This window comes from Neolamprologus multifasciatus, chromosome 16 (assembly GCF_963576455.1).
Source record: "Neolamprologus multifasciatus chromosome 16, fNeoMul1.2, whole genome shotgun sequence".
Taxonomy (NCBI): domain Eukaryota; kingdom Metazoa; phylum Chordata; class Actinopteri; order Cichliformes; family Cichlidae; genus Neolamprologus; species Neolamprologus multifasciatus.
The window spans coordinates 4,985,285-5,000,857 of NC_140454.1; the positions used below are offsets into that span (position 1 = coordinate 4,985,285).

The following is a 15,573-nucleotide window of genomic DNA, read 5'->3' on the forward strand; positions in this document are numbered from 1 at the left end:
ATGTTGCTGAACTGAGGAGCTGCTTCAGTGACAGACTGCTGCATCCTAGATGCATGAAGGAGCGTTTCTGCAGGTCCTTCCTCCCTGCAGCTGTCAGACTGTACAATCAGAACTGCTCCCAACAAACATAGATGTTTACATCAATGCTGTAACTGCAATAAGTTAGTTAATTAACCAATTCGCACTACAACCTGGTTTGCCTCTTACCTGTAATTATTTTTATTTAATTTAATAACTGTACAGTTCTCTCTGTTTATAGTAACCGTTGTCCTTAATGTAAATATGTAAGAAAAATTGTGTATGTTTCTGTTCTGTGTCCTGTGTACTTTTTGTTTGTATATTTGTCTTTTTGGCTGCTGTTACAACCAAATTTCCCCTTGTGGGACAATTAAAGGATTATTCTATTCTATTCTATTCTATGAAGAATGTGATGTTTAATGTCCTAAACTGCTTCTTTTTTCATTTGCCCATCCCAGGTGAAATATAAACAGAAGTATGAGAAGGAAAAGGGACACTACATGCCTGTCATGGACACTCCTCAGATTCTCCATGCCAAGGCTGTGCGTGTTCTGGCCTCAGAGGTAAGAACAAAAAATGAACTGTACTATAGGGTATATATAGTATACCCTTAGGTAAAACGTATGAGTTTTTAACTGTTTTTATTGTTCATCAGAGCAAATACAAGGAGGCCAGTAAGAAGGAAATGCAGTCCGGCTCATTCACCACCCTGTCCGACACTCGTGATACCGCCCACAGCAGGACAGTCAACAAACTTGTCAGCGGGGTATGACTGTCTTACTATTACATGCGTTTTACAAAATGAGCTCAGCCAGCGTGTAACCCTGGACTGTTTGTTTGCAGCTGGGCTTGATGTGCTGTTCTCTCTTTTTAGAAATTGTACAAAGAAAAGTTTGAGAAGGAAAAGGGCAAGTCCATATATAACCACATGATTGTGCCGCCTGATGTGCAGCATGCCATGGACGTGGCCAAAAATCAGAGCAATGTGAGTCATTTCCACAAATGGGCTAAAACAGTTGGGGTAGTTGGACTTGGGGGTTTTCATAGTTGTCTGTGGATGTGGAAGTCAGGTTTACTATATTGCATCTCCAATTTTGTCCAACTGGACAGGTGGCCTACAAGAAAGATGCCAAAGCCAGCCTGCACTACACTACTGTAGTCGACCGTCCTGACATAAAGAAGGCTACGCAGGCTGCTAAACTCATCAGTCAGGTAACCATGAAGCACACTGATACTGACTCACCAGCTCAGTACACGTAAATGTGTTTAAAGGCTCAACTCAAGACAAAAGAAGAGAAAAAAGGAGCATCCCTACAGTACTGTAGTTTCTACATGATCACCTGACTCTTGTCGGGTCTTGTGTCCATCAGATTGGCTACCGTGAGAAAGCCCGTGAAGAGGCCAGCCGTGGAGGCTCTCTAGCCCACCGCCCAGATATCGCTTTGGCAACTGAGGTGTCCAAGCTGACAAGCCAGGTACACTAAATGAATTTACTCACCTGCCTCATCCAGCCCTGGTCGGGTTCCTTTGCCACTGGGTCGCTACGATTGTCATCTCATAGAAAAGGCTTCCCTTGTTTATTAATTTATTCATTCATTTATTTATTTAGGTGGCAGCCAGTTGGGAAGATGAGCTGCCTGGATTTTAACTGTCAGATCAGCTTCCACGAGCTAATATTAGCAGACTAGTAGTGCTGTGGTAGATGCTTAGCAGCAGTCGTGTTGGCCTAATGACACAACTAGCAGCTCTTCCACTGCGCTTCCTCTGCCATCCTGCATTATAATCCATGTTACTCCATGAAAGTAGATATAGATGTTTAACCATACCATTGTACATGTCCCACCACCATCCTTATACCTGTCCTCCTCTTCCTCCATCCTTCTGTGCTATAACTCTTCTTCTCAACCTTAATCTCTTTCCTCTTCTGTCTACTTCCATAACATCCTAGTCTGTGTGTTCTCATCCCTCCATCTCACTGCGCTTTGTAGGTGGAGGATAAGCCCTCCCTCCATGGAGCAGCTTCCTATGATACCCCCCTGATGCGCCACATTAAGAAAATGAGTGCGGTGACTAGTGATGTAAGGAGGTTTATGCCCTAAAACTGACGGACTGCTGCTGCTTGTCTGTCCTCTCTGTCTCTCTGTCCCCCTCCCTGCTGACCCACAGACTGGCTGAATACAGGGTTCACTGAGCCTTTAAGATAAACATCTGGAACTTTTGAGAAAATATTGATTCACAAATCAAATCTTACAAAGTTCCCATTTGATTTGCTCTTTCTTTTCTTTGCAGTGTCCACCCTCTGCTTTTTTTCATATTTCCATAACAAGATGTGCCTCATTGCTAAGCATAGAGAACAGCGTTACTGCATTAGCTGCCTGGCGCTAATACTATGTGTTTATTTAAACTGTCTTTTCACTATTTCCCTTTAAGTCTGTTTGTTTCTGAATGTGACAAAAGGCTTTTCTAAAAATGAACTTGAATTGTTCTTAAAAACATGTGTATGTCCAGTAGTTCACCGTGCTGTGCTCCATTTTCATCGCAATCCTAAGGGGTGGTGTAGGCCCTCCTAAAAGTTTGGAATACAGTTACAGTAGTGAAAAGTTAGATATATACATGTTTTTATAGCGCACCTTTTCAAACGTGTTCCCGTGTTCTGCCGTCACTCTAAAGTGGTTTGACCTGTGGAGCCAAACCACACCTGACCTGCGTCCACGACCACACCGCCTTAGCTTTTCCATATATATTTAATTATATATGAAGTTCATGTTTGTGTTTATGTGAATTACAGGATGCTTTTTTTGCATATGTTTACAGTACAAAGCATCTTGTCTGATCAGCTTGATCAACTTTAAAGTTAATAAATGCATCAGAATCAGTTTTACATTTGCAACCAATCTATTACACCATAGATCATGCTTTTCATTACTGCTCTACATATTTATGAAAGAAAAAACAAATTAAATACTTAAAAATGTGGCGCAGAGCCTGTGCAAAGCTTTTATAAAACTATCTGCGAGGAATCTGAGTCACTAATCAAATCCAAAAACTGTTGTCCTTCAGTTGTTTTTTACTATGATGGAGACGTCGGCTGATGTTGGTTTCCTCTCAGTCAATACATAAACTAACTTGTACACATGTCCTACGCTAATGAACAGGTGAAGTACAAGGAGAAGTTTGATAAGGAGATGAAAGGAAAGAAACCTCAATATGACCTGAAGGAAAGTAAGATTTACAAGACTCTCAAGGAAGCCAATGTGCTGGCCAGTGAGGTGGGTGCTCTCGTATCTTATCATCACTTCACACCGTTTTCATCATAGGCCAAAAAAATCATAAATTTTTTTCCACAGTTGTTATACTTTTGTATAGTTTGTCTCATTGGTTTATCTACGGGAGTAAAGCAACATCTGATTTTGGCATCCTGGTGTTGCCGGAGGTTTCTTCCTGTTAAAAGGGAGTTTTTCCTTCCCACTGTCGCCAAAGTGCTGCTCATAGGGGGTCATATGATTGTTGGGTTTTTCTCTGTATCTATGAAGCGCCTTGAGGCGACTTTTGCTGTGATTTGGCGCTATATAAATAAAATTGAATTGAATTGAATTGAAGTTACTAGAACAGAGACAAACTAAATGTATCCTAGTAATTCTTTACATTTCTATGAAATTCACCATTTCAAACAAATATCGCCCATTATATATTACCATAGTGTCTAATTAATGTGACTGCTGTCAATATAACACACAGGTGAAGTACAAGGGTGACCTGAAGAAGATCCACAAACCTGTGACCGACATGGCCGAGTCCCTGTCCATGAAGCACATCACGAGCACCAGCAAGCTGTCCAGCGATGTAAGCTACCCGTGTGACTATTAACCTTTAACCCTCTCACATTCCCAAACAGGAAGCTGCAGCGAGCGAGTTTGGTTTCGTTGCACAGTGTGCTGAACTCTGTTTCCATCACCTCACAGTAACAATCGGCAAAATGTAGCAAACTGCTGACCATCTCATGGATTTATGCACTAAGCTCCATCATAAAATCCATCATTCTCTGACCTCATCTGGTAGTGATCTTTACCCATCTCACTTTTGACCTTTGACCCCGAATACTATCACCCTCTATAACCTCTACTTCTTAACCTTTTCAGTTACTTTTTTCCCCTCGTAGTTCAAACAAAACTAGTCTTTTATTAATGTTCACTTAACACCGACTTCCTCTTCCTGGCTTTTGTAGATTTACGATTATTTTAACATAACTTTAAAAACCCTTATGTTTAAATGCTATTATGTTTCTTTCCATCATAAAATATGAGGATTTTCTGCTAAGTAATGATTCGCTGTACTGAGCTGCCTTACTTTACTGGGAATCCCCCATAGTACTGCTACAAGAAGAAATTTGAGGAGAGTAAGGGTCACTACCACATGATTCCCGACACACCCGAACAGCTCCATCACAAGGAGGCTTCTGAACTTCAAAGTAACGTAAGTGGTTCATACTCCCGTGGGGCAACGAGCACTCGACACAGTAAAAAAAACACTATTGTGGGTTTCAACTGTGTCAGACAGTTTTCCTTCCCACTGTCGCCAAAGTGCTTGCTCACAGGTTGATTGTTGGTTTTTTCTCTGTATGTATATTTTTAGGGTCTACCTTACAATATAAAGCGCCTTGAGGCGACTGTTGCTGTGATTTGGCGCTATATAAATAAAATTGAATTGAACTGAATTGATAATACTTTCTATGTTTATTATACTGTAACAATTTTAATGGGCCGAACAAAGAGGCAGATGTAGAATTGGATATTTATTTATTAACCATTCAGTTTCAGGAAGGCATTTAACAAAAAATGTTTGTTCAATCGTTTCTTTGCTGTACCGTAGAAGAGATTTTGCCCACACAACTGTAATTGTGTTAGTTAAAAAAATGCTGTTAAAATTTATATTTTAAAAAAATAAAATATAAAATAAAAACAAAAAATACTCATTTTGTAATTGTTTATGATATAGCACTTTATATTTGGTATTATAGTTTTCTTTCCAGGGAGTCATTTCTTATATCAAGTCACTGTTAAATACCTTGATTGCGTAATCAGTCGCAGTGAAGAGCCGTGCAAGCTTTTCTTTTCTGTTCTCATTTACATTAATTACAGTAATTTAACTTGTCTTGAATCTTACTGGATGGATACACCTTACAGCTTTTCTGTTTGATTTTCCCAGCGTACAGAAATGAATGGAAACCCTGTGATATCCCCACAGCGTTTCTTTCCTTTGCAGACAGTTGAGTATGTTTGTGTGGGTCGTTGCAGGTGAAATACAAGGAGAAGTATGAGAAGGAGAAGGGCAAACCTATGCTGGACTTTGAGACACCCACATATGTGACTGCTAAGGAGGCTCAGCACATGCAGAGTCAGGTAAATAAGCCTTCTGTGTCATGGTTGCGGCTGTGTGCAGGCAGGATGAGAACCCAAACGCAAGCTCACGGAGGCAGGATGGAACTCAAAACACAGCTTTATTGCTGGACAGAAAAACCATACAAACTAAACTGGAAACTATAACATATTGCACGGAGAAACACACAGCCATGAATGAGGGAGAATGCGACACAGAACTGAGGGAGACGCAGACATAAATACACAGAGGGTTAATGAGGGAAGTGGGAGCACACGGGGAACACAGGTGACGCTGATAATCATAACAAAACAGGGCAGGAGTAAACGCAACACTGACGGGAGACTGTCAAAGTAAAACAGGAAGTACACAGAGGTTCAGACAGGAGGAGAGAGAGCACGGATATAACGGGCTGGGGAAAACATGGAATAAAACACAAGGAGGGGAAACGAGGGCTCACAGATACAGAGGGTAATCAAATAAGGAACATCTTAACAGAACCTAGGAACCACGGCATAAATAAAGAACAAAATACAAAACACACGAAAACCAAGAATACTGGGCCAACATGGCCCAGGACCATGACATCCTGTTAACCTCTGCCAATGAAGTACGCACAGATGCAGTACGTTTTCCCATTGCAGACCTCTCTTAAAGTCTTTAGTGCCTCCTTAAGTGCTATATTAACCTGTATTGTGTTGCCTCTTGTTGCTAGTTGGATGCAAAGCCATTGTTTATGTTATGCTTACAGAATGATTCTAAAGTATGGAAAACATTTTACAATGCCTTTATTACACCAAAACTGCAATTCAGTAATTTTACAGCCGCAAAATGTTTTAAATTGGAGAAAATTCACATCAGTAGCTCTTTACAGTCGTCCTATTGTAATACTGTGGCAGTGTAAAATGCGCTGAAAGGAAACTCACCCGGAAGCTTCTGTATTGTTCACTTAATGCTACGACAGGTTATTTTCCTGTCAAGATGTCAAAGTAAAGTATGTGTTTGGCCTCTTTCCTGGAGCCTGGATTATAGATTTTAACTACAATACGATATCCTAGTGTAGTTGCTTTTTCACAACAAACACCTCTTACACCTCCACACATGCACTCAGACACATTTACAGACATCAGATATACAGTTATGGGTGCTATCATGAATGAAGGGAGCTGCATTGTGAACCAGCACTGCTTGCATGTGGTTATCTGAGCTCTGTCTGTCCCTTGTGTTATCTCTGTGACCAATAGAAAGACTATAAGAAGGACTTTGAGGAGTACATGAGGGGAAAGAACCTCTCAGGCTTGGAGGTCACCCCTGCCATGATTCATGTCAGACACGCCACCAAAATAGCCAGTGAGGTAACTAAAGGACAACTTACATCTGATGGTGTCTCCTATTTACCTCACCCAAACTTCATAATCGTACTAAGACAACATCACAATCAGTCTCTTTTTCTTTTCACCACTTTCTTTTAGCCCTTCCCAGTTTGCCTTTTACAGTATTATTAGTTTATTATTAATTTTTGCATGATTGTCTACAGAATAATAATGACCTACCCATCCTCCAGGCCATCATGTGTCTTCCTAGCAGTAAAGTACTCAACTAATATTGAATAGATCTTCATTTTACAGTCCTTCACCAAGTAGTAGCTTACCACCAACTTTATGTGACAAGACTGCATGCATGTAATCATTTGTGTGAAGCAACAGGGTGAAATGCTGATGTGAATTCCCATCTTGTTGATTTCCTTGTTGTTTTAATGATGGTTTTGTTTCTGCTCTTTCTGATTAAATGTGTTTCAACTTGTTTTTTTATTAGGATCCTGCCAAAATCACCAACGTCTCCAGTTTTCTCTGTAACAATATCACTGATTGTAATGATAATCCATAAAAGCAGTGAATGTGTCTCTGCGTAACTTGGAAAGACTTGGTGACTTTGAGCTTTTTAAAGGCAAGCAGCAGAACTTGCCGACTGTATCGTTTGTCTGTCTGTGTGCTTTGGCCTGGCCTGCCTGTGTGCCCTTCTCTGCAGTCTCTCTGTTCTTCTTCCGTCCTGTAGAAAGAGTACAGGAAGGATCTAGAGGAGGGGGTGAAGGGTAAAGGTCTAACTGTACTGGAGGAAACTCCGGAGCTTTTGAGAGCAAGAAATGCCACTCAAATCCTGTGTGAGGTACGACTGACCAAGAGGTGATGCGAACAACATCACGAATGACTTCCAACAATCTCGCTCTTCATGAATCCTATCCCCTCTTAACTAAGCTTCACCATTGCACTAAAAGTGAGACTGTTGGGTTCACTCTTCCTCTTGTCCCTGCGTTATGTCACTAATTTCCCATCATTGTATTTTGTGTTTCGTGACCATAACCTAACCTTTATCTGCACCCTATTTAATTTTGCCATGATTTTCACTTGTACTCATATTTATTTGTGTATTATGAATCCTACAAAAATCAACCTCAGTTGTACCCAAAGCATATCTTCTCTTCTCTTGTTTTTCAAGTCAAACATGCAATGTTGAATTTTTATAGAATTTTAATGACTTTATCTTTTTTCATAAGTGATCCGGTGCTTGCAGATCTCTTGATTTAATTGTTTCGTTGTTGTCGGTAGTGTTGTTTTTGAAAAGATATACTCTGAGTGCATTTGAGGTTGATTTGTAGATTGCAAGATAGATGTATAATGACTTCATGAACAAACTGAAGAAGTAGAAATAGTCTCTTTTATGTCACGTCTCTAACTGCTTACTGCTGTTGTTTTATTTCCAGTTCTGTGTCAAGCTTCAACTCAGTCTTGTTATTCTGCTAACTTTCTCTATTCTCTGACCCCTCATGATTTCTGGTTTTGCAGCCCTCTTCAGTATGAATGAGTAGAAAAATGTGTTTTTTTTAGAGTAACATTATCATGTGTAAAAATTTGTAACTTTTGGTGTTTACAGAGAGAGTACAAAAAGTCTCTGGAGCAGGAGATCAAGGGCAAGGGAATGCTGGCTTTGGCTACAGACACCCCAGACTTTATGAGAGCCAGGAATGCCACGGAGATCCTCAGTCAGGTCTGAATCTTAAATGTTTTTTGCATCGCTTTCTTGGAGCAGTGATTTCCAGAGTGTGAGCTGCAGGCCCCTGATATGAAATGAAGGTATTATGAATTAATTATTTATGTAAAAGAAAAAAAAGAACTATTTTAGCTCCAGAACACATGTTATATCTCATCATTAGCAGGGAAAAATGAGATTTAGGATTAAGGTAATCAGATAGTAACAACCAAATTAAAAGAAGACAAAGAAGGAACTATATTTACAACATATTCTGTGTCGATCAGAGTGATTGCAGGTTAAGGTAAATGGTAAATGGACTGGTTCTTATATAGTGCTTTTCTACTCTTTCTGAGCACTCAAAGCGCTGTACACAACTTGTACATTCACCCATTCACACCCATTCGCACAAGCACATTTTTCCTAAGTGCTTTCTAAGTAACATTCACACACACATTCATACTCCGATGGATGCATCGGAGAGCAATTTGGGGTTAGTATCTTGCCCAAGGATATTTGGCATGCAGACTGGGGAAGCCAGGGATCGAACCACCAACCTTCCGATCAGTAGATGACCTGCTCTACCACCTGAGCTACAGCCACCCCAACCAAGGTGGACTGAAAAGATTCCAAGAGTAACAAAAGTCGAACGTTTCAACTAGACAGAGGCTGTATCCCAATTCAGGGTCTGCAGCCTTAAAGTACGCAGCCTCAACGATCCTCAAGGGCCGCGTACTTAAAGACCGCTAAGGCTGGAAGTGCGAGGCTTGTGAAATGGGACGGTCTAGCCTCCGTTGCGCTGCCAGGGTTGCCTAGCAACCATGATACTAACAGCTGGAAACGTTTCATACAGCTTTGTTTGACAGAAATGAAGGAGAAAATCTTTTGTTCATTTGTTTGTTTGTTTCTACATGAGCTTTGATCATTCTCTGTAAGATTAAGCTCAGCTATTGAACGGCGTATATTTTAAAGTAAAGGCTGTAAAACCAAGTTAGTACAAACGTCACTAATGTCACATAACTTTGGCCAACAGTAATGTTTTTATGTTCTTCGTTATTAAACATTTGCACATAAATAAGTGACATAATATTCAGTACTTACTTAAAGTTTACTCTTCCGGCGCCCCTCATCCGCCGTTTTTTTTCAGCAAAATTATCCACACCCACCGCCGCGCTATGCATTCTGGGATATGTTGGGCCACGAAGTCTGCACCGCCACGTCCTTAAAATTCAGGGAAATGAAGGACGCATTTGAGGGCTGCATATAGAGACAGCACACAGATACAAGGGAACAGTGAAGGAAGTAAACACAAATAAAGTCAAAGTAAGAACTTGAGTAAATACAAAATCACAGCTCAGGTCAATTTGTATTCACGAACATAAAAACAGGCGTCAAAAACTCAGAAGACAAGAACTGGGCTAGAATGGTACAATAAATAAAACTAAAGTTTGGTGAAACTATGAGTACACGTCTGGTGTTAAAAGGAATATCTGTTAATATTTTCCGCTGCATTTCTGATCAGTGCTGACTGGCTGTTTTTCTCTTCCAGTCTAAGTACAAGCAGACCGCTGAGATGGACAGAGCCAGCTACACAACTGTCATCGATACCCCTGACATCATCCACGCTCAGCAGATGAAGAACATCGTCAGCCAGGTAAGTTACTGAACTGACCCAGCCACCACTCTCATCAGGATAAATCATTAGCATATATAAAAACATTCACAAATTGTATTATCATCCAAACAGAAAAAATACAAAGAGGAGGCTGAGAAGACCATGTCTCACTATGTACCAGTCCTGGATACTCCAGAGATGCAGCGAGTCCGCGAGAACCAGAAGAACTTCAGCACTGTAAGTAACACACGAGGAGTTACGCCGCGTCCTGACAGGTCAGCACGTCCTGACTGAGGTTCTTTCAGCATCTTGTGTCTCTATGTGCGTCTTTATAGCTGCTGTAAAATTATATTTTCAGTACTTTATATGTTTGCAGGGGCGCCGCCAAGGGGGGGCCACGGGGGGGCCACTAGCCACACTCCAAAATTTGCTGCCCCCCCACCGAATGCCCCCACCCGGCAAGATTGTCCAATGTTGGTAATAATTCTAATACACATGGGCACAAAAGAGAGGAAGACACCATATATTTACTCATTTAATCTTGTTTAAAACAGATTATTATGGATTTCATAATATTATTTGGTTTTCACAGAGACCTAAGCTAGACATAATTATTCTTTCTTCCCATATTTTTTGCCATAACCTATATTTCACAACTGCATAATAAAACTGGAAATTCTGTTTTTGCTGTGCTACCCCATTATTTTAGTTGTGGCCCCCACATGGCCACCCCTATGAAAAAATTCTGGAGGCGCCTCTGTTTTGTACTGTCTTAATGTTCTACTCCAGTTAAGTTTTGTGCACTGTATCCCTTAATCAGGGATATACGTGAAGACTTGACCTCTTTTTCATTGTGAAACATCTTAACTGCACTTTTGTTTTTCTCCTTGTAGCTTCAATACCAGACTGACCTTAAAAACATAAAGGGCAAAGTGTCTACTGTAAAGGACACTCCTGAAATGCTGCGTGTTAAAGAGAATACAAAGAATTTCAGCTTGGTATCTACTCCGTAATATTTTTTCTTAACTTTTTCTAATATCACATTTTTTACATAATTCTTTGAATTAATTTTTTTGGGTTTGGCGTTCCACATTTTTTAACAAACCTTGATATGCAGCCCTTCTTTATTTACAGCAAATTATTATTATTTTTTAACTTTGCAAAACAAGCAGTTTTTAATTTGTGCAACTAACTCTTAACCCTTGGTTCTATACTTTAACCTTTACTTAAAACTCTTAGTGCAGACGTTGTGGTGTGAAACGCTTTGCTCAAAGTGTTGTAATCAGGCAAAATGCGTGTGCTTTATTTTTAAATGTTTGTATAGATGTTTGTCTCATTCTGTGTGCTTTTGTTGACGTGTGCTCCCAAAGGTGCAAGATAAGTAAATTAGCGCTCAGTGAGGCTAACCACTCGTTTATGCTTTCATTCCTCGTCCGTGTAAGATTAAGTACAAAGAGGATTTGGGAGGAGGAACAGCTTTGCCCGAGACCCCTGAGATGGAGAGGGTTAAACGCAACCAGCGCAACGTTAGCACGGTACTCAACAGAGTGACCCTGCCCTACCTCATTACTCCTCAGCCACTCCTCCCTCCATATTTCCTCTTCCTCTAGCATCAAAGAATAAAACCAGACCTGCCATCACATCTAATCTCTTCAAATAATAATTATATATTCAACTGTTTTTGTTTTTTGCAGAAACCTGTTTTTCATTCTAATTATTTAATTGTTTAGATTTATTAAAGGATCTTTTTGGAGCCCAGAAAAATCCCTAGATGCTAAGAACTAGATGACCAAAAGTATGTGGAGACTTTATTGTGCCTTTGTTTGGAACTGTTAGTTCACATTTGTTCATTTTAGAGCTGCGATCCCCAACCCCCGGGCCTCGGACCAGTACCGGTCCATGAGTCGTTTGGTACCGAGCCGCGAGAGTTGAGGCTCAGGTCTGAAATGTATAGTTTTCAGGGTTTTTATTGGTTTTCAGGGTTATTTTGTTATTGTTTTTATCATTTACTTGGTTTTCCTGAGTCTTTTTTCACGTGTGTTATGAATAAATCTTCTTTTTTTCGGTACCGGTACTAGTTTTATTTTGTTGTATTTATCCGCGACACCTTAAAGGCCGGTCCGTGAAAATATTGTCGGGCATAAAGCGGTCCGTGGCGCAAAAAAGGTTGGAGACCGCTGTTTTAGAGGACTTAACAGACTTGGGTACATGAAAAAAACCTTTTATATTTGGACCCTGACAGAATTCAGACCTCATCATGCAGGCTCAGCGTTTGAACTTATTAAGAGTCTTGTGGCTGATGTCGAGCAAATCCCTGCAAACACATGAATGTCCATGCTTTTAAAATGCAGTCTCAACAAAACATGGTTGCATTATTTGTGTATCCACATACTTTTGGTGATATAGTGTAAACAGATGGTGTTTCCACTGTGAAATAATTAGAATCGTATTGTCCACAGGGGACTGTGAGGGCTCTCATAATAACACATAATTAATTTCATCTGAACCTTGAAGTGATAAACTAAACTAAGCATCACCCACATGCACCTGCGTCTGAAAACCGATATGATCAGTAACCTTTTCAGTAGTTCTGAAGTCAACACCTGAAACGTGTGCGTTCATTGTTAAATGTTTGTATAGATGTTTGTCTCATTCTGTGTGCTTTTGTTGACGTGTGCTCCCAAAGGTGCAAGATAAGTAAATTAGCACTCAGTGAGGCTAACCACTCGTTTATGCTTTCATTCCTCGTCCGTGTAAGATTAAGTACAAAGAGGATTTAGGAGGAGGAACAGCTTTGCCCGAGACCCCTGAGATGGAGAGGGTTAAACGCAACCAGCGCAACGTTAGCACGGTACTCAACAGAGTGACCCTGCCCTTCCTCATTACTCCTCAGCCACTCCTCCCTCCATATTTCCTCCTCCTCTAGCATCAAAGAATAAAACCAGACCTGCCATCACATCTAATCTCTTCAAATAATGAGTTTACATTCAACTTTCTTTTTACAGATATCTGTCCTCGTGCTAATATTTCATTTTTTATAACTCATTAGAGGACTTTTTCTTGTTTCCACTGTAAAATAATTCGCAGTTTATCATCCACAGGGGACTTTTAGAGCTTGCATAATAACTCATTGTTAATTTCATGTGAACCCTGAAGTAATAAACTAAACTAAACATCACTCACGCTGAAAACAACCTGCATATTTTTTAGGGGTGCAACGATAACGAAATTCACGGTTCGGTTCGATATTTTTTCGATACAAAAAAAAATGTTCATGCCTTTTTAATTTGTCATTTATTAAAATTATAAATATATATTTTAACTCAAACGTGCAGTTTTTAAATTTAATGTTGCTGAAACAACAAAGTAATAAAAAAGGTAAATGTATCTGATTGAGGAATCACTCATCTTTGGAAAAGAGAGTTTATTACAGAGAAATGTCTCTTTCCAAAATAAAAGCTATACTATACGCTTCTTCTGGGCTATATTCTCAGCAGCATATTAAACATGTCAGGTCCCCATAAGGAGATTCATGTGCTAACGGCTGTCTAAATGACACTAGTTAATCTCGTTGAAATGACGTTAACGCCACAACACGACAAATCTCCGTTAACGAGCTACCGCGGATCGCCCCGTGCCTGGGGCTGGACGGCCAACACGTTAACGAGCTAACTGCCCTAACGCACTAGTTCCCACCAATGTAATTGAGCATTGCGTGGCACATCCGACATACTGTTTTACTTTAGTCCATGACGTGCTTACCTTGAGGGTCATACGTCACATGAAAACCAAAATAGTTCCAAACGCCAGATCTGAATGAGGGTGGGGGAGGTTCAATTTGCCATATTGCAAGGAGAGCTTAGCTTCTGTCTTGCTAGCTTGCGCTGCGCTCAGTGAATCTGCGTTCGACTACTCCGCCTAGGCTGCACTGTCAAGCGCAGATCCACTGAGCGCTCAACACAGACAGCACCGTCAGAAGGAAAGTTGATCAAATAAATGTTGTATTGTTCGATACACATGCATACCGAACCGAAAGCACTGTATTGAACGGTTCAATATCGATACGAGTATTGTTGCACCCCTAATATTTTTACATTAGTCCCTTTAAATATACATAAATATGTCTGGAAATCAGTATGATCAGTAACCTCTAATTTCAGGTGTTCGTGTTGTTTTTATGAATGTCTACAGTACATACTGTGCTTTTGTTTGTCACCGTCTGATTTTGCACCTGTGTAACTTATGCAATGGGCAGATACAGTACAAGGACTCTGTGGGTCAAGGCACAGCCATACCAGATCTGCCTGAGGTGAAGCGGGTCCGAGAAACCCAGAAGAATATCAGCCTGGTAGAGGAAAAAGACTGCAGTGACCCTAATATGACTTCCTTATAATAACTCCCCCCAAACGCCCTCTGAAACTTTACCTTTCCTGTATTTAGCGCTGGTTTTCCCCTCCTACATCCTAACCATGTTCCATACGTCATTTCCTTTTACGAGACAAAAATACCCTCCCTTTCCTTATTACTCCGCTTTGGAATTTTTCTGTCTTTTTTAATTTTTTCAAATTCCTTCCTTCCCTCCTAAATTTAAAACTAATCATCTTTTGAGTGTGTTACAACAATAATTGACTTTTTTGTGCTGTTTTATTCAAAGCATCAGTACAAAGAAGGCGTGGGAGGAGGCACATCAATATCAGAGACGCCAGAAATGGAGAGAGTTAAACGCAATCAGCAAAATATTAGCACGGTACTCCACTGCAGTGAACCCCTAGTCTCCGATTTGCATCCCTCCACCTCAAACAGTGCCATAACAATTCTCCTTAGCCTCCAGTAGATCTTCCCAGTAGTTGTTGTGTGTGTCTAACATAAACCTGCTTCTTTATTTTTTAGGGAACGATGTGTGTTTAATTTCATGTTCTGTCTCTGCTGTGATTTTGTGGCTTTTTGTCTGCGTGTTCTTCTGTTATTGATCTGTTACTTACTTTTTTTTTGTACTTTCTCTGCACGAATCCCCAAATTTTATTTGGTCAGATAAAATACAAGGACTCTCTGGGTCGAGGAACAGCTATACCGGATCTCCCTGAAGTGAAGCGAGTCAAAGAAACCCAGAAGCACATCAGCTCGGTAGTGGAACCGAACCACGTTTGCTCCTAACTGTGAACAGTAGAGTCCTATAATAATGCCTATCATACACTTCCCCCTTCCTCATCATCTCTTGCTCATCTCATCAAGCTCCATCCAGGGCCCAGACTGCCCATCCATCTAATTTACACCCTTGCCTTTTTCTCTTTATTACTTTAATCATCAGTCCCCTAAACTGAATAAAATCTTTTTGGCCTGTGAGTCTACTATCTTCTAACCTGCAGCTCATCTTTCTTCACATTAAGCTGCTGTGTGCTGCTCTTAATTTCCACTTCACAGCTAAATCTCCTGCTAAAGCATTAAGGATGTTTGTCTCCACGTACAGCAGAGATCCTGGCTGCTCAGCAGGAGCTACCAGGATGGATCACTCTATAGGACCAATTTCTCAGACGCTG

At 40.5% G+C, this 15,573-nt stretch overlaps 1 protein-coding gene across 7 annotated transcripts in view; it reads left to right on the forward strand.

Annotated features, from left to right (window-relative positions):
* The window catches only part of neb (nebulin), a 73,125-nt gene that overhangs the window by 52,863 nt on the left and 4,689 nt on the right, over nt 1-15,573 (forward strand). For 2 of the 7 annotated variants that reach the window (XM_085135927.1, XM_085135928.1), the window contains 21 exons: nt 477-581; nt 674-784; nt 893-1,003; nt 1,129-1,230; nt 1,389-1,493; nt 2,007-2,096; nt 3,174-3,287; nt 3,757-3,861; nt 4,387-4,491; nt 5,313-5,417; nt 6,639-6,749; nt 7,450-7,560; nt 8,326-8,439; nt 9,971-10,075; nt 10,169-10,273; nt 10,930-11,034; nt 11,479-11,571; nt 12,795-12,887; nt 14,292-14,384; nt 14,691-14,783; nt 15,068-15,160. In XM_085135927.1, the coding sequence (XP_084992053.1) occupies nt 477-581; nt 674-784; nt 893-1,003; nt 1,129-1,230; nt 1,389-1,493; nt 2,007-2,096; nt 3,174-3,287; nt 3,757-3,861; nt 4,387-4,491; nt 5,313-5,417; nt 6,639-6,749; nt 7,450-7,560; nt 8,326-8,439; nt 9,971-10,075; nt 10,169-10,273; nt 10,930-11,034; nt 11,479-11,571; nt 12,795-12,887; nt 14,292-14,384; nt 14,691-14,783; nt 15,068-15,160 (2,169 nt within the window). The remainder of the gene's footprint in view (nt 1-476; nt 582-673; nt 785-892; nt 1,004-1,128; nt 1,231-1,388; nt 1,494-2,006; nt 2,097-3,173; nt 3,288-3,756; nt 3,862-4,386; nt 4,492-5,312; nt 5,418-6,638; nt 6,750-7,449; nt 7,561-8,325; nt 8,440-9,970; nt 10,076-10,168; nt 10,274-10,929; nt 11,035-11,478; nt 11,572-12,794; nt 12,888-14,291; nt 14,385-14,690; nt 14,784-15,067; nt 15,161-15,573) is intronic. The other 5 variants (XM_085135930.1, XM_085135929.1, XM_085135931.1 and 2 more) reach the window with 4 other exon arrangements.